The sequence below is a fragment of the Tinamus guttatus genome, unplaced genomic scaffold (genome assembly GCF_059628265.1).
Source record: "Tinamus guttatus ecotype Peru unplaced genomic scaffold, ASM5962826v1 Tinamus_guttatus_pri_ptg000048l, whole genome shotgun sequence".
Taxonomy (NCBI): Eukaryota; Metazoa; Chordata; class Aves; order Tinamiformes; family Tinamidae; genus Tinamus; species Tinamus guttatus.
In genome coordinates, this window is record NW_028288582.1 from 14,126,332 (window position 1) to 14,145,325 (window position 18,994).

General features: G+C 39.5%; 1 protein-coding gene across 1 annotated transcript in view; it reads left to right on the forward strand.

Moving 5' to 3' along the window:
- Positions 1-5,329: 5,329 nt before the first annotated feature.
- EML5 (EMAP like 5) overlaps positions 5,330-18,994 on the forward strand; it is a 98,041-nt gene continuing 84,376 nt past the window's right edge. Inside the window, exon 1 of the mRNA XM_088539740.1 lies at positions 5,330-5,526. Within this exon, the coding sequence (XP_088395866.1) occupies positions 5,330-5,526 (197 nt within the window). The remainder of the gene's footprint in view (positions 5,527-18,994) is intronic.

The following is an 18,994-nucleotide window of genomic DNA, read 5'->3' on the forward strand; positions in this document are numbered from 1 at the left end:
CTTTTGCAGTTCTTGTGTAAGGTCTGTAGAGAAAAAGTAATTTTGAATGTGTAGAGAAGCTGATTGCTTTTCTTCCCATAGCTCAGGGCTAAGACAGTGTTTGAGTAGCTCTCTAGAGCTATCAGTATCAGCTTCTTTCACATATCCTCTCCCCAAAATGAGGAAAATTAATCCTGTCCTCTCAGATGAAATGTTTTGGAAATTTTATCTCAGATGTACTTGATTTGTGGAAGAAAGGATTGGAGGGTTGTCTAGGTTGATCCCCTGCTCAAAGCGGGGTTACCTCAACGTTGGATGAAGTTGTCCAGGGCCTTGTCTAGCTGAGCTTAGAGAATCACTGAAAATGGGGAAGGCACAGCCTCTTCCCCTATTTTGAGAGCTTTTGCAAACTCAATACAGGGTATTATATTTTCAAGAACTTGTCCACTACTGTGTAAAAAGATGTCATCTTGACCTGGCAATTTTTAATCTAATAATTTGCACCAGCTACCTTAAATATTAATTCCACCAAAAAAAAATCAGTGTTATGTATTGGGGATGGCGGTCATGATGCACCATTCTATTTGTAAAGAAGTACATTGAACAGGGGTAGAAAAATAACCCTTGCATGGAAGCAAGGTGTTGATTCACATTGTTATAGATCCTATCATAGGACAGAGCCTGAAATGGCTGTCAGAATTTAAAATAAATTGCATTCCATAGTTAGTTTGATAGTTCAAATCAATTCATTTTGAGTTCAGAATCAGATTTCCATTATAAGTCTACTGATGCAAAATGCATTGAGATTTAATGAGCCTCTCTTTACGTGCTTCATTTAAGCCTGTTTAGGTTGTCATATGCAATATGAAGTGGTGGTGCATGATGCAGGTTCTTCAAATCACCTTGTAGAGTTATTTCGGTATACACATAATTGTGCCTAAAATGTAAGCTGGAAAAAGCTGTCCTAAGCAGATCCAAATGCGTGTGTGGTGACTAGAGCCATGTTGTACAAAAACAATGTCATTGGTGGGAAAAAAAATGCCAGTGAGTAGCTTTAAGAGTAAAATCTGGAATCAGATTGTTCGCAGTGTGAAAAAAAAAAAAAAGGTACTACTTCATTGTTTAGAGACTAAAAAGATTTAATTGAATTGATTCCATGTGGTAACACAGATTTGGAGGTTTTGTAATGGGCTTTTTAAGACAGAATACAAATATTTCTGTCTAACTTCTAATGTTAATATTCAGTGTGGTTTTACAAAAGCAACTGCAGATCTGGAGCTAAATGTAGAGACAATTTTGGAATTTATTTGGAAAAACATGGGTGCTCTGACATAAGTTCTTAAGATGATATTTGTGCCATGGAAGTCTTGGTAGAAACTCTTCTCTATCAATTTAAGAGAGTAAGGATTTCATCCTTAGACTACAGGGAAGGCACTAAATAAGGTCTTTTTTCTGGCACTAATATCAAGGTTAAAGAAGTCAATAGCCCTGCTATTATTCAGCTTCAGTGGTCGTGTTCCCTTCTGCAGCTTCAGCTGTTGTTTTTGTGCTTCTGTATTTGCATCACTTCCTTTCCTAAACAGATTTATTTCTGCCATAGATTGTTCTGGAAGAAGTTCTTTCTAACCTGATGATGGATGACCTGGTTATTAATGATAATAACCTTGGTTATTACCTACACTGTGATAATTATATGTTCCTTGTCCTTTCAATAGGATACCTATTTCTTCTAGTGTCCGGGATGAATGTTCACTGAATTAGTACAATTCCTGTGATTCCCCGAAGTATAATTTATCTTGCAGAAGCTGGACAAATTAATGTCTCTAATATTTAATTCCATACTCACAAAATTGTTGTATTTTCATTTTAACTATTGTATCAGGTTTAGCAGATCAATACCAAATGAAAATATATAGATCTATGGTTACTAGTTGGACTTAGTGTTAAAACTTAGTAGGACTTAGTAGGACTTGGTCTTATAAAAGGATCTTAAAGAGCACTTGCATTTTTCTCTTCAGAATATGTGAGCTGCAACTTTTTGAAAGTGTCAGAATTTTTGGAGGAATAGTGTAATATACTGGTGATTTAATTTTCTGGTACTGATTCTGAAAAGACCTCTCTCAGGTACACTCCATACATCTCTTCCTGTGTTTCCCAGAACCCTCTGTATTAAGGAGAGATGTGACAAAATCAGAATTCATTTTTCCATGCTGTTTTTTTTTCACTCTTAACTGCCTCTTTTACTTTCTGGTGATGCAGTAGACCTCCTGATTGTTTGCAGGGCTTCCTGCTTCTAATATTTCAAAGTTTATATAATCTGTTTGTAAAGATATTAGATTGTCAGTCTAATAATATACCCCAGTTCTTTTGAATTCCTTTTTAATTTGTGTTTTAGGTGATTGCTGATATGGTGCAAAACTTCTGGTTAAATCCTTCATTTTCAGGAGGACAGTTAACTTGGATAATGTCATAAACATCGCTCTGATATCTTATTTCTTGCCTTCGTACTTTTGTCCAGGACTCAATGCACCTTTGTGACTTAGTGTGAGCCTCAGTGCTGCTGGATACCTATCTCAGGTAGCAGGTCATTCTCTCAACAGTTCTTAGTGACTTTGTATTTATGTAGATTTATTAGTTTTGCAAAATCTTACTTTCAAATGTTGTGCTGCCATAATAGATGGAGACGTCTTTATCCCCCAGGATGCTGAAGATAATGTTGTCACTGTTGCTCGTTTGCCTCATATTGTATAATTACTACTTGAACCAGCTACTCTGTATTACTTAGGACTTAACAGAGAATAATCCCTCATCTTGTGTGCTCTGGAATTAGCTGTTCCAAGAGCATTTGTTTAAGAAATCACTCCTTTAAGCCTTGTTCCATTTAGCAATACAAGAGATAGATTGTAAATATATTGACAATATGTCGGAAAGAACATCTTTGTATAATTATGCATTGTGAGGTATTAAAGTGCCACTTAGGTGATATTAGCTAGAGAAGTGATGTACTTGTGTCACGGTAGAGTAACAAAATGTAATATGCCGTGATTTGCCTGGTACCATAGGAAAGATATAAAACCTGTCATTGGGGGCTGAGATGAAACAGCTCAACGCTGTGTTTTGCTTGTTAAAATGTCTTACTGAAAGCACGTAGAATATATTACTCACCTGAAAGCTTGCATTGTATCGCAGAGGCTAACCCAAGATATTTTCCTCTCCCTGCAGGTGCGGTCCGGCCATGCAGAGAAGCACCATGGACAGCGGCAGCCCAAGCACCGGTGGGAGAGTTGGAGAAGGACCGGCCCTGGTGCGGGATGCAGAGAGCGGGAGTGGAGAAGGGCTGCTCAGAGGCAGCGCCAAAGGTGCACGAGAATATGGACCTATGGGGAGGTGTCGCAGGTGCTGGTGGTTCCTCGAGCAAAGGGTGATCCTGGGTGGAGATGGCCAAGGCTGGTGCACACCCAAGGAATTACGGGAGTCAGAGCTGAGTGGGAGCTCCAAAGAGAGAAAGGAGGGAGCAGTGATACTCCACTGCTTCCTACTGCTGGCAAAAACACGTTGAGTGTGTAATTTCTCTTGCATCCCTTATTCGTAGGCATTAAGATAGTCAAACTATGACCATTGGTTTCCTTTAGGAATTTTCTCTCATGTATTTTCCTCATCTCTTAGTTTGCTTCAAAAATTAATGGAGATGGTAGTCAATTCTGGAATAATCGAAAGGCTATATTGGCTCTGTATGTGGTGTGTGACATATAGCTTCTCCCATTCTCCTTGCATTGCATATGTATGGTTTTTCAGAATGCAGTTTCGGTTTCTCCTGTCCATTATAGATAATATGACCTGAAACCTACAGTTAATAGCCAATATGTGCTTACATATTAAAGTTTCTTCCTGTTTCCTGTTTTCACTTTTTAATTTATTAAGTAACACTGTTTTGGAAATGTGGGGGCTGAATTCAGCCAACTCATTTCCACTAACTAGCCACATATTGCCTAGCTCTAATTTGTGAGTTATGACTAAGACACAAGAATTGAATCTTATCTCCACTGAAGTAAATACCACACATCACTGTTGGTCTTGGAGTGGAACAGAATTTCACTGTAGGCAACAAGCCAACAAAAATATATAGTTAAATAGTCACAGAAAATAGAGAGACCGTAAGCACGCATTTTTGTACATTCATGTTTAAATATGCTATGAATGTGCAGCAAGGAGAATATTAATATATTCCCAACTTGTAGCACAGAAATAGTCTCACTTTTAAATGTGCTTTTCAACAAACAAGTCAAATATATTTCAGCTGTCTGTGTCTGCTGTTAATCAAACCAATTAACATTTAAATGCTGGAAACAAATTATTTCAGTCACCATACATGTGCAGTACTTTTTAAAACTACTTTCCCATCAGCTTCAGTGTATGAAAGGAACATTCTTACAGGTTTAATTTCTCTCTCTCTCTCTTTTTTTTTTTTTTTAAATTCAGTATATTTGTAACTTTATGGAGCTGCACAAAATCTTCCCCGAAGTTTGAATAAATGTGTGTTGACAGCGAAAACAGAGTGTGGAAGTCCAGAAGGCACCAGCTGAAGAGCGTTTGCTCTGTGCTCCAAGAGGAGGCCGGGGCTTCCCCGGGGCTGCCTCGCGCCTCCCCACCCGCGCCCCGGTCCCTCCGCGACGGGGCCAGCGCGGCCTTTGCCTGCACCTTGCGGTAGATCTCGCGTGGGGGCGGGAAGCTCATCCTCACCCTGCTGCACAGATGGGGAAACTGCGGCACGGGCCGGGGGACTATGGGGTTAAGCCGCTGTCGCTGAACACGCCCGCTGCCCCTTCGCTGCGGGAGGGAGCTCTCGGCCGCGGGCTTCGCGCGGCGCGGCCGGTGCGGGGCGCGCTGCGGCAGCGGAGCGCCGAGAGGAGAGGAGGGGAGGGGAGAGGCGGCCGGTGCGGGCGGCCGCGCCGACACGGCGAGGCCAGGCGGGGAGGGGGCGCGCGGCCGGGCAGGGCGAGAGCGGCAGCCCCGGCGAGGCGGCACCTGCCCCGCTCCGCGCGGCCCCGCGCAGCCGCCGCCGCCCCCCGGCGCTGCCCTGGGCGCAGGCGCAGGCCGGGCGGAGCGGAGCGGATCGGGGCGGGGGGGCCGGCGCGGCCCCGCGTCCCGGGCGGCGCCGCGGCGCAGCCATGTCTGGCGGCGCGGGGCGGCGGGGCGCGCTCGGCCGGCGGCGGCGCCCTCTGTGAGGCGGCGGCGGGACGAGCGGCGGCGGCGGGCGCTCATGTCGGCGGGCAGCGAGTAGCGAGGCGGGCAGCGAGCCGAGCGGGCGGCCCGCGGCGCCCTGGCCGCGCGGTGCCGGCGGGACGCGGACATGGCTGACCGGAGCGCGCCGAGCTGCCACCTGCGCCTCGAGTGGGTGTACGGCTACCGCGGGCACCAGTGCCGCAACAACCTCTACTACACGGCGGCCAAGGAGATCGTCTACTTCGTGGCGGGCGTCGGCGTCGTGTACAGCCCCCGCGAGCACCGCCAGAAATTCTACCTGGGCCACCAGGACGACATCATCAGGTACCGCGGGGGCCTCCCTGCCGTGCCAGAGGCACCGCGGGCGGGAGCGGCGGCCCCCGGCCCGCGCTCGGCGGCTCCCCGGGGCGGCGCGGACAAGGGCGAGCAGAGCGGGAGGAGGGCGATGAGGAGTAATCCGGTGCCTCCGTCCGAGTAATTCCGCTGCGGAGGAGGTTAAGCTGCAGCAGGTGGACTCCGGCCACCGCGGAATTAGCGCCGCGAAAGCATCAGCCCTGCCTGCAGCTCAGCCTTCCTCCTCCTCCCGAGTCCACTCGGGTTAATGCTGACGGCTGCAGACATTGGGAAAAATAATTTAAAAATAGTGTTGTAACAGCATAAGAGATACACCAGTGTGATTCTCCTGCTGCGTTCCTCCCCCCCCCCCCCCCCCGCGGGTGTTTTTATTCCCTGGAGGGAGAGTGTGGGGAGCACGAAGGGCAGATGTAAGCCTGAGTCATCAGTCTGTTCCCTTCCAGTAGGTGTCATTGCGGATGGGTTTTTTTAATCCTGATTCCTTCTGCTTTGGCTGTTTGGGTAAGAGTTAGGAGTAGCCAACGATGTGGGTGATTCGCCGCACGAAATTTGTTTTTGTGGCAGCGAGTGCTCCACATGGCGTGTCCCATACGCTGAGACGCGAGTAACAGGTATTGCCCGTGGAGCGCGGCGTGGATGCGCTGCCTCTCGCGCCGGGTGGGAGACTTTGGGAGACTTTGCCATAACGGCCATAATCCTCTTGGTTTTAGCCTTCTTCATGAAGAACTCACGTTTTTTTTTTAAGTATAGCTGTTTTGCTCTTACTGCGAATGTGTAATATTATCTATTTAATGCTATGTGTCCACTGCCATTCCTCCTGGTGCTTCCCTATGACTCTGTGCGTTTCGGGAGGCCTTTCCGCACTGTAAGAACTGTGTGTCTTGAACTACACGGAGGGAAGTTGTTTGCGGTTTCTTAGGGTAACAGTTTAATGGGTGTCTCTCAGCTTTGGTACAGTCTGCTTGTTTTTGCCAAAATGCGGCTGAACTCGTTATTCGGAAGGCTACCGAGAGTGAGAAGAGCTGACAGAAGTAGGGACGTCAGGGAGGCAATAATGCAGTGATGCTCCCTGATCCGTTTGGGGTCGTGCTTTGGTTTGTGTGGTGCCGTGGTCAGGCGTGCTGGAGACTCTCCTGCTTGCGTAGTGCTGATGTGGAGAGGATATAACACCCTTCCATTTCAGCTTTCCGCACTTTGAATTTTGTGTGCTGCTTAAACTCATGGAAGCTATACAGAACTGTTAGCATGCTTAAGCAAGAATATTCAGTGTTTTTTTTTTTTCTAATAGTAAGATTATACTTGCTTTTGTAAAAGCAGCATGGTTCAATCTTCATGACAGCACCCCATGCTTTTCATAACTGAGTACCTAACGATGTTAGTTCTCAGTATTTGAAACAGTTGCAGTAAAGATGGGTGCAAAATGAGATTATGTAATACAGTATTGTTTCATTTATTATCTGAAGTTATCAAACTCGATATACTTTATTTTTAATATGGGTCATTTTAATATGAGCAAGTACCATATGAATTCCAAGGCATTGGTGATGTTTTAGGGATCAAAATTGGAGGACTGCTTGTCTTTCTATAGAGTCACATTTGTGAAAGCATGTCTGATGTCTGAAATGTTATATATTTAAAGAAACTCCAGCTTGAATGAGCACAGCTTTGCAGCCACACAGATTAAGCAACATAGATCACATGCTATGTGGTGATATTATTAGTACGCTTCATTATAAGAATCTTTATATCGTTCTTATGCTTTGAATAGGCATTCTAATTTTAAGCAGCAGTCAGGAAGAGAAGAATTGCAAACCTTAAGTCGGAGATCAGTGCTTTGTCTTTAATAATAGTAGTATTAGATTAATGGACAGATTGAGAGTATTTTCATTGTGAAAATACCTTTCTAACACCGGTAACTGGTTTGGCTTCTTCAATGAGGTTTTTTGAAGCATCTAATTATATAAAAAAATAGAGCAGGTTTGTAAATTTCCATTTAATAAAAATACAATGTCATTTATTTTCAACATAAATATCTTAAATGTGTTTTCAGTCCTAGCCACAGTTGAACCCTTTGAGTTAATTGTTCACCAAATGTCAGTAATTTCTTTGTGTTTTGTCTTCTTCCATTACGTAGAACTCCTTTTTTTTTTTTTTTTTTTTTTTTTTTTGTAATTGAAGAGTGGAACTAGGGTTACTTAGGTTACTTTATGTAGCAGAGATGTACAAATCTCTGTACAACGTAATGCTTTAATACTTCTTTTATTAGTTGTTCAGTTCAAAAAAAAAATACAAATCTCAATCATTGAGCTCCAACCTATCTCAAAAGCATTTTTTGCTTCCTAGTGATGTTTTGGTTTGAACCCTTCTGAGAATTAGTTTCCAAAAATGACCTGCCTGTTCTAGGGGATAGATAGTCCCATGTTATCATTCTTATTTCTATGCCGTTTTTTAAGCCTCTGCACGTGTCTGCTGCTGAGTGTGTGAACACTTGTGGAGGATCTGTCTCTAGCTGCACAATGCTAGAGGACATTGCTGAGGAAATTTGTATCTTTTGGGAGTGGTGGTAACCGAATTTTTCCTTGAAGATTTTTCTGCCTTTTTTTTGTGAAGGACTGAACTACATAAACAGCTTATTCAGCTTATTTTAGTGTAATCGGAGTGTCCACCTTTTCCTTATATTCTTTTGTATTCCAGCCTGCAAAAAAAGCGCATGAATGTCCTGTGTGTATGCAGAAAATAAGATCCCCATCCAGCCTCGGCTGTGTGTGCAGAGGAGATACTCCTTTTGGACGAATGTGTGAATTGCCAGTGCAAAGTTACTGATTTAAGCTGTGTCTTCTGCTGGATTTCATAAACTACCAAAATAGCTTGCGAGATATGTTTGCTTTATGATAGAGAAGGGACTATGACTTGGTCTCTTCAGGTTAGGTTTTTTTCTTTTGTTGTCCCTCCGTAATTTTAATGGTTTAGAGACGTAGAAGTTATTTTCCGTACATCGTCCTTTCAGTGTCTGAAGGCTTTTAGTGGGGTCACACTTAATCCTGATCTGTATAAAGACTTCAAAAGATACCCAGAGTATTAACTTGTACTCAAAACTAACACTCATGTTCAGGTTTCTTATTTGCCTAGACAAGTTAAAGTGTATGGTTCAGTTTATGAACTTTCCCTTTCTCTTATAAAAGGGAAGAAATTGGAAACTGTGGATACTTCTAATGAGTATTTGCTGAAAGGATCCTTTGATGTTACAAAGATTACTCTCAGTGCTGACACACTGTGTTTTTTCTTTCTGTTTTCTTTTTTTTTTTTTTTCTTTTTTTTTTTTTTCTTTTTTTTTTTTTTTTTAATACTAGCACCGTGACACCCTCTTCATGAGCTGGAAGGGTACTGGAATTTTACTGGGAATCGATTTTTATTTTTATTTATTTATTTATTTATGGTGGTAGTAGTATAGAAAGCTCTAGTTAAATTAAAAGCAATAGCTAAAATTAAACCAGTGTTTCTTTTTGAGATCTTTAACACAGTTGGCAAATATGCAGAATTTGCTTTCCCTGACATCCAGCCTTCACTTCACATTATAGTATGGATTTTTGACTCTAACCTTGTGTGTTGTCACAAAATATCCACACTGCTGTCTAAGGAAGAAGAGGAAATGCATTTCTCTATAAAAGGAATACAGATTGTGGGGCGGAAAAATAATAACTTTTCCTCTTTTTTTTTAAAAAAAAAATTATTCCTCTCTCTTTTTTAATATCTATGACATGAGTTAGCCAGCAAATAATAGTGCTGTTGAATATTCTTCCTAGAACTTTGACCACTAGTAAAGGGTAGCTCCTATATTAAAGTGCCTATGATATACTTAGTTTTGCTACTGAAGGTACTTCAAGAATTTTTAAGAAAAATCTCTTAAAGGAGATTTTTGTATCTATTATTGCACTCTCAAAGGTAGTCTAACTTGTAGTATGTATGAAATTCTTGGACAGTGTCTGTGCTAGCAGATAATGTTGTCCGGGATGTAGGTCCAGGCTTTTACAATAGCTCTTGACAGCATTGCAGACAGATATTTTAGTAATGCAGTGATTAAACACATTCTAGTTTTGAATGATGACTGTAGTCCTCTCCTCACCCTCTTATTTTGTTAACTGTTGAGACTTTGGATAAATAGCTGTTGGACTTCATCTGTGACGATACTCTGTATTTCCACTGTGTCATTGCATCCTGTGCCTCTTTTTGATCCCTTTTTATTATATCCACCTCATGAGAGAATCCTATTTAAATATTTTTTTTTTTTTGAGAAGAAAAGACTGGCCAGACAGTTTCACAGTAATGTAGGGAAAAATTATTTTATTTCCCTCCTCTTGAATACTCCAGGAGACTGGCAGCCTGAGATCCATCCTAGTTTTCAGAAACCTCAACAAATAATTGAAACTGAGGGTGTTTGCTCTCAGGGTTTTCATCATGTCCTTCTCTGGGATAAATGCTGTGTGACTCTGACCTAACTCCAAATGACAATCAAGCACATATGTCCAACAATAGAAGTTATGCATGGCTCCAAAATGTTATCAGATGAAATTCATTCAGGTGGGCAGCAGTTTTACCAATCCTCATCAGAGGCTTTACTATTGGTTTTGTATTTCAGATATCAGGGAGTATAACTGATTGCAACCACAGTTGCCATTTTTTTTTAATTACCCAGTATTGAGGGTAGGAATGTATTCCCAGTAGTTACACACACAAGCTCAAATGTGCATCACATATTTATGGCTGCTCACACAGATCAGCTTGGACGTGGATTTAATCTGGAATGGGTCTTGCATAGAACAGCTCAAAATATTGCTTGGGTAATACTTGGGAATTCTGCAAGGTGGATGCAACCTACATTATTAGGAATAGTCCAAGGAAAGAAATATTGGCTCTGAAGTGTCAGAGGAGATCTCTGGGAAGGTGTCTGCCTTACTTAGCTAAAGTCAGGTCAAGAAAGGGCAGCATAGTGTTTTAAAGCATTGATGTCAGTTTTGCAGCCTGGAGGGTCCTCTGAGCTGAAGCTACCTGTGGCTTCCTGCAGGCAGTAGTACTGGATGCGTATCCCTTCTTTGGGCTGCATGCCTTTTCATTATATCACTGTATCTTTTAAAAGGAGAACGTAATGCTGTTTTGCGTGAGGTGAGGTAGTGCTTGTTGGGAAAGAGGGAGCGTTAGCTGAGATGAGATTCTGATAATCCTGCAAGGGAATGAAGTGGTCTTATCTGCTGTTGATATAGGCCAGAAATTCTGAGCAGCAGAATGAAAAGCGCAGAGTGAAAATCATCTACTGATTTACTACTGAAGACTCTGATACCAGTTATATACAATTAGAAGTGATCTCAGAGTTGGTAACACAAGTGGCAGCCTGTGCCCTCTGTGATACAGTCTGTTCTGAGACCCTCCCCATGCCAGGAGAAACCTGTTGTATTTCCTTGTTCACTCAGATCCTCTAGACACTGTAATGAAGATCCTGCATGGAACACAGAGAAATGTTTGTCCAACCAAAACTCAAAATTGGAGCCCAAATAGCTCGGTTCGGAGAGCTTCAGGAGTCTGACCGCAAATGTCTATTTTTTTGTCTTCTTTCCACATGCAAATTCGAATAAAAATGGTTCCATGTAAGTCTACATTTAGTTAGGGAAATTGTATTTGAAATTCTATTTTCATAAATAAAAAGAGTCAGTGAGAACAAATTCAGTGTTTGATGAATGTAATAGCTGTAATAGTGCTGATCATGGGGAAAAATACGAGAATGCCATTTTATGTAGCTGAACACGTGCAATTCTTTGTTGAGAAAACTAAGTTAAAAGGCAAGGAGATCCGATCCTTGTACTTGGAGAAGGTCTTTACGAGCCATATGGGATGCTGCAGTTTCTGCTGCATGCAGACGTCGTGGGAACTTCCCAGGAAATTCGATGAAACTTCTGTCCTGTGCACTTGTGTAGTCAGAAGCTGTCACTGTTCATGTGCTCGTGTCTTATGTAGAAACACAGGTAGCCAAAAACGAGCTGGTGCCAAATTCATTTTAGCATGCAGTAATACACAGTGTTAAGACATTGAAAGCTATCCCCAGGCTGCTTCACTAGTTCATGTCCTGAATATCAGTACTAAGGCAGGAGACCTGTGGGTTTTTTTTTTTTTTTTTAACTTAGAGAAATCAAGCTGTTAAGACTGATTGTACTGCTGAAATGGCCTGAAAGTTATTGGGCTCTCTTGGTAATGTCTATACAGGTACAGATAGAGCTGATAAACTCGAGACGGAGACTGTGGGGCTCAGAAAAGAGATGCAATGGGAGAAGTGACTGTCTCCTTCAATGCAGTTTCTGCACCTGTTCTGTATATGAACAGCAAATGTGTATTTGTGGATACAGTTGGTATGTAGTGAAGAAAAAAACTATGTTTGCAGGGTGAGGAAAGTGTCAGAGATCTGTGCTTTTGCTGAAACATCAGAATTATTGGGGATATAGTAGGTCATTACTTCTGAGGTGCTTGAAGGGGCTGTGAACTGTTGGAGTTTTTGTTCTGTTTTCAGGCAGCGGTCCCCAGGATACTTGTGAGTTTTTAATTAATCTATGATGTATAAATGCTGTTTAATTTTCTGAAGAAATAGCTTAAATTATAGAAATCTGACATTCACATTTTGGGCATTAATTATAAGGTGCTAGAAATAGTAATATGCATTTTTGAGAAAAAAAAAAAAAAGGCACGTCTGTGTACTTTTAGGTATTAGATTTTTTTTTCTTTTTCTTTTTTTTTTTTTTTCCCTCCTCCCCCAAGCCTGGAAAGTGTAGTAGCCACTGATGAAAAGAAGAATTAGAATTTGTAAACTCTAGTCATTCATTGATGAAAAATTGGGAACCCATAAAATGAATGAAATGAGTCTCTTTAGTGTGATGTCTTTATCTGTATGAGTAAGCTTAAATGTGCCTAAGAGTCCGCTGTCAATTAGCACATATCAAAAATATACCATTTGGTGAAAGTGAGTAAAAAAAAGTCATACTTAAGGACAGAAGATTGGAGTAAGTATACAATTTTGGTACCTGAGAAGTGGGTAAATATAACTGCTCTTTGAGAGAAAATGTGCTCTGAGAAGTAAAGCGGACACAGGAGTTTGGATCTGCTCAAATGCAGCAATTGGGGATCGTTCTTTGTTGATGCAACTGATGAGAAGATTAGATTTATGCTTTGGAGAAGAAAACAATATAATGACAAAATCATTTAGTGTGTTTAATTGCAAGTATTTTATTCTAGTAACCCAAATAAATCAAGTAGGTTGAATTACCAAGATAGCATACTATTTTGTGACTAGATTATTTTCTCTTTTGAATGGGTAAAATTTTATAGGAAAAATTCATAGGAGTTGATTCATTTTCCAGAAAATCTAGATTTTTACCTTTAAAATCAAGTCTTATTCTTAGATCTTTTGTAAGTTTATATGGTGGCATGTTTACCATGTTTATATTAAAGATAAATTCATCTACGTTGTCATCTACAGATGTTCTTTAAAAGAATAATCAGTTTATTTCCCTCCATTAAAAAACTTCCATCTTAATAGGGCTTAAATTATGTCATAATTAAACTAATCAGTTCTCCTATGAGCCTCTAGCTCAAGTATCTTCAACTATTTATCAGTCAAAATGGTATTTCTTACAGCAGAAGTAATTGCTAGGAAAATGAGTGAAAAATTGCTCTGATGACCATTTCACTCAGTGGTTCACAAGGACCAAGTCACAATTAATGTCTATCCATCTTTTTAAATTAAGTCATCTCACTTTTTTTTTTTTTTTTTTGTTTAGAACTCCAGAGGGAAGGTTTGTCTTCATATCATAGATGGAGAGAGAAAGTTCTGCTTTTTTCTTGAGAAAAGCTTTTTTTTTTTTTTGTCTTGCTAGTTTTGTTTGGCTGTTTTTCAGTGGAAGTAATGGGTGACACCAGAGGTGATGATGATGATGGTAGGCTCAGACAGACATCTCTCCCTAACTTTGTCATATGTAGAAGAATTTCTCAATTAGTGACTCTTTACAAGGTAATGGAGTGCACTCATGGCATCTTTTTATATGCTCTGCGCTAATTATTTTTTCTATTCTAACTTTATAAGAGAGTATGCAGAGCCCTCCCTGCAGCTCTTCTGGGGTGTGTGTGCTGTGTCAGGCAATGTGATGTAAATTTTAAGAGATGTATTGTTTGAATCTTACCATTTTTTAAAAAAACAAACAAACAAGTCTTGTGTATAATCTTAAAATTTGTTTTGTTTGGATTTAATTTGATTAAATGTTTTAGGAATATAGAATAAAATATTTTGTGGATTCTGTTTTGAAATAGAACTGGGATGTGCATGTTGTTTAACATGCATGCATATCATTAAACACCTCAGTTGTCTCACTTATATCTAGGTAGTTTTAATGATCAATAAATAAATAAAAAAAAAAAAATAAACAAACCCCAGAGCAGTTACAGCGGAGCAGAAGTTGGTTAAAGGAGAGCGAGGCAGCACGAGCTGGAGGCTGGCAGGCCGCGCGCCTCATAGCCGGCAGTCCCATCCCCTCCCGATCTGATTCTGTCAGCACTCGCAGGCAGGGTCACACCAGGGCAATACCCAAAGGGAAAACATCTTGGTGCTGTAGGAAATGCTTTTCTTGAATCGGTAGTCGGCTCTTTTTCGCAGAACTAATGCGATAACATGAGGCTCTAGGACAGCGTGTCACAGACAAGCAGCGAATATAACCGAAGGCTTAAGAATGGCCATTAAAAATTCAAAAGCTTTTTCTGAGCTTCTGAGGCCTGCCGTGCTCTCTCTGTTTTTCCAAATTGCAATCAAAGTAATTATATTTCTGCTTAACTACATTTTTGGTATTTTCATCCTTTTGATATGTGTAGGAAAATAGATAATGTACCTGTCTGATTTCTTTTCATAACAGCATTAGTAAGTTAATTTATTACTGTTTACAGTGTTATAACCATAGCATGCATAATGATAGTAACTGAATATGTTTGAATAAGATAATACTGTTGAAGGGTTTGTCTGAAGTCTGTGCAAAATTAGAAGCAGCTTCTATTTGGAAAAAATCAGCTTCAGGTTTAATAGTTACTTAGAAGTTGTCGTGTCTCCCTCCCCCCCCCCCCCCCAAATAAATGCTTACAATTTAAAACATAGCATGCTAATCCTATCTAATTTATGGAAATCTGAGTTTAGATATTCCTGTAATTTTTGATACAGGTATTATAGTTTTTTACAAACTACAAAAACATTCTGAGACAAAACTAGAAGTAATTATAGAATGTCCCTCAAATTGGAAAGAATTAATTCTAGCTTTACATAATCTAAAATCTTTATGTTCTAATGCTTAGTCTTACGTTGACATAAAAGTAAAAATATGAAGAATTGAGTTTTACTTTTTTTTTTTTTTAACTTCTCAATATAGTTTACCACACTTGAGAAAAAAAAAAAAAGGAAAAAAGAAAAATAAAGAAAAAGACAAACTATAGTTCAATTACAGATAGTTATGTTTGTGATTTGGGACGGTACTTCTGTCCATCAATAACAATTTTCAAGGAAAAATAATTTATTACTCAAAAATGGCAAACCTGTCTAATTTGAACTGATAAATATTAGTCATGTGCTCAATTCAAAACTTATATATAGCTTTTTTTTAAAGATAAAATTCAATATATATTCCATATAACTTGCATTAGGGCTCTCACTTTGCCCTGATTTCCACAGTGGCTACAAAAGACTTGCATTTTTACAACAAAGCACCCAGCTCACTATGATTTGTGTTGTTGTTGTAGCTATTATGATAATAATAGACATTAGCCTTTGAAATAAAGCACTTGATTTGCTCCAAGGTCACAACCAGCAGCAGGATTGCCTTAACTCTTGGTAGAAAATTGTATGATTGAATTGTTAAGCCATTCTGTCAGTCATGCTCCAGAAGTTTTTTTTTTTTTTTTTTTTTTTTTTTTTTGGATGATTTCTGGTATTCCCATGGTAGCAACAAGAGTTCCAGAGGTTTCTTGTTGACCACCTTTGCTTTCAAGACCCTGTCTTTGTCCTTCCAACTATTCCTATTTTAACTCCCATCCTAATAATGATGTCCAGGTTCTTATTGCTTCAGTATCCATGGAGTCATCTTTGCCAAATGTTTCTGAGGGTTCTTTGTTCTCTTTGGACGTGTCTTAGTGTTGTTTCTCCAGGGAGGAAAGCATCTCTTTGCACAAGAAGATACTGCTATCCTGAAGGTCAGGGGATTATTATGGAAGGACTAATAACTCCTCTTGAGCTCTGAGTTGAGATATTTTTTTTTCTTGAACTTAGGTAAGCCATTTTGTTTACAGAAATACTTTTAGAGAGTTCAAATATTAACAGTTATTAATACTAGGCATTAAGGTAGGTTTGTGGAAATAAAGGCGAGTTAAATGTACACTGCAGATTAATTCCCAGAGATTGCTCTGGGTTCCGTTCTGCTAACACTGTTGGGATACCCTGTCCCGGAGCCAGTCCTTGGTAAATCTTTGCCTCAGCATAGCTTGCACTAAAAGGAGTTGTAATTTTAATAGATAGTGGTGGGATTTGTGGTTAGCACAGGAGGACACTGGAGGTAACCCTGGCTCTGCATCAAAGTTGCTCTACACATACATGGTGATGAGGAACTTGTTTCCAGGAAAGAGGTTTTTCTATGGAGCTTGCTGATTGAGAACTGCATTTTGAGAATGATTCAAAGATATCTTGCTACCATTTATAGTGCTGAATTCACTAGAATTTAGTTCCAGTTTTCAGAATCCCAACTTGCCTTTGAAAGTAAACAAAGCCTGAAGGACTCAGGTAGAAAGTAAGTGACTCTAAAGTTCCTGTTGGGCTGCAGGAAGTGACGTGTTAAAGCTGGTTAAGAATTGCAGTTTTTCTTCCATTAATATATCTTAACAGAAAAATTCACATAGATCTGAATTGAAATAAAAAAAATGCCTCTCAAGATAGCTCTAACTACTGTTTGTTTTCCCTACTGATCAAATTATTCAAAATTCTGTTTGCTTCTGAACTGCATTTTTTCAGTCATATTACATTCTAGTTATTGTAATCGACACAAATTTGACCTGAGTTTGTCTTAGAGGTGACTTGAGTGTTTGAATGCATGCTTTATGTAATAACTTGATGTTGTCTGAACTTCATAGTTAAATGAAAGCTAAACCAAGACTTCAATAAAAGGAAGTTTGTTTATTTTGAAGCAATCCTTTAAAAATGGTAAAATAGCTGGTTAAAAGAATATTATAGGCATTGGTATAGTAAAAAATAAAGGAGACAGTTGATGAACAGATTATTATTATTGTGATTACTTAGAGGGAAGTTTTCGTAGGGAAGATTAATATGACTCTTGAAGTATTATAAGCCTGTATCTGCTAGACCTGTGTTGAAGGTATGTACATCACTGACTTTGTGTAACAGGCAAGAGTTACCTTTAATTTAATATTGCTTATACAGATCTTGAAATTTATTACACATAGGGTAGACAGCTTGGTTAATGAAGATATTTTGTTTATGATGAAAATGTACTGTAATTCTAAGGATTACATTTCCTATGTGATTTATTATTTCTTTTAATTTTCAAATGGTTAGGCTTGATTAATTTTTTTTTTTTGAGAAATCTCAGTGCCGTAAATATGGAGAGAATAATGTGCCATATGGAACAAATAGATTGACCTTATAGGACCACAGGTTGTACTCCCACTGATGGCTCAGCCATGTGACAGATAATGTGTAGGAAAATGTTCCTTATGTTATGTTGATTATTGGGTCTAGTATATTTTTTAAGCTTTTTGTTTTTTCTTTTGTCTTCATAAAAGCTATACTGTATTGCATATTCAACATAAAATTACACATAAACAGAATGCTTAATTCTGGTGAAGAATTCAGCTGGACTGGCGAGATGGAAGAGAAACAAAATTGTAGCATGTCACAGAGCTAACAGTAAAGCATATGTGAGAGCCCGTAACAATAGTAAAATCATTGTGATTTCATCTCTAACTCACACTTTCCATTTTTGATTTCATATTCTGTTTTATCCTTAGCCAAGTTAGAATACGAAATTTGTAGATATGACACAGTTTTATAAAGATATTCTAAATGACAAGATATAAGAGTTGTTTTACTACTTTGTTTCTTTCTGTTTATATATTTTTTGTGACTAAAGTTGCTTTGATATAATGTTGTAGGTAATAGTAACTTTGCATGCTACAATTTGCTGAATTATACAGTGGCCTTATTTGAACAGAAAGGTTCTTGAAAATGTGAGGCTGTGATAAGCTTTATACCTACAGGCAGATACTCCCCTACAATTTTCTAAAATTAACTGGAAAAAACTAAGGTGAGTGTGTGCCTTGTCATTAGATGACATGAGGAGTGATGTCTGCATTTTATCGAGACAGCCTGGACACAGAATGAGTGGATTAATTCTACGTTTGGGTGAGCTGGCAGCTATATAAACCTCCTCCTGACTTTTAGAACTGTGTTAATCCTCCTCTCTGTTTATAATCCCTCCACAAGAGCAAGCAAGGTGAATGATGCTTTAGCTTAGATCAAGACAAAGGCATCTGACAGCATTTGGAAATTGCCTGAAGATTTACTGTGCTGAATGTGACATTTTAGGTTAGATTTTCCTACAGAGTAAGTGCGCGGAAAGAACAGACAACTTGAGAAAATGCTGAAGGTTTGGGGTGTTTAGCTCTAGTTTGCATTGCAGATGATATTTGCATTTTAATTGCTGGTTACACTTTTGCTTTATGCTTTGACAAGTTCTACCTCTACCGTAGAAATATATGCCTTAGAATACCAAACGTTGGAACATTTTCTGAGACTTTCTTTTGCAGGTTGCAGCATGTATTTATGAAATGATATTCCCTTGTTGGGGGGTTATTGAGCTGGATCCGAGATAAATATAGTTTTAGGGCAGAAGAGTTGCATTTGTTGTAAAATATTATTTGCGAATGTGGTTTATCCATCTTCTCCTTTGTCATTCTTTCTGGCAATGAAGTTTGTAAGTCCACATGCACATCAACTTTCTTTGCCTACTAAAGACACACAGACCATGGAGTCCTTTTAGTCTTCTTGCAACTTCCCTTGCTTTCCTGGAGAGAGGGAGAGGAGTTAGGTTGTTTTAGCAGACAGCTTTTCACAGTTTTGCATTTCCGTACCTCTGTTGGGTGTCAGTGCTGTTGTTTAAGTGGTTAACAGGCAGAAGGCAAACTGAGAAATTTAAGCCCTTATTTTTGAGTTTTTGTGGTTTTTCTAAATGAAGTTAGATGCTGGCATGGTAAATTAAAGATCTTCCCTATTCTGTAGGGAAGCATCTCTGACTGCCACCTGTGGGTCACCTGGTGTTGTCATGAGCTCAGGAAAAAATCTAGGCATATCCAGTCTCCAGAG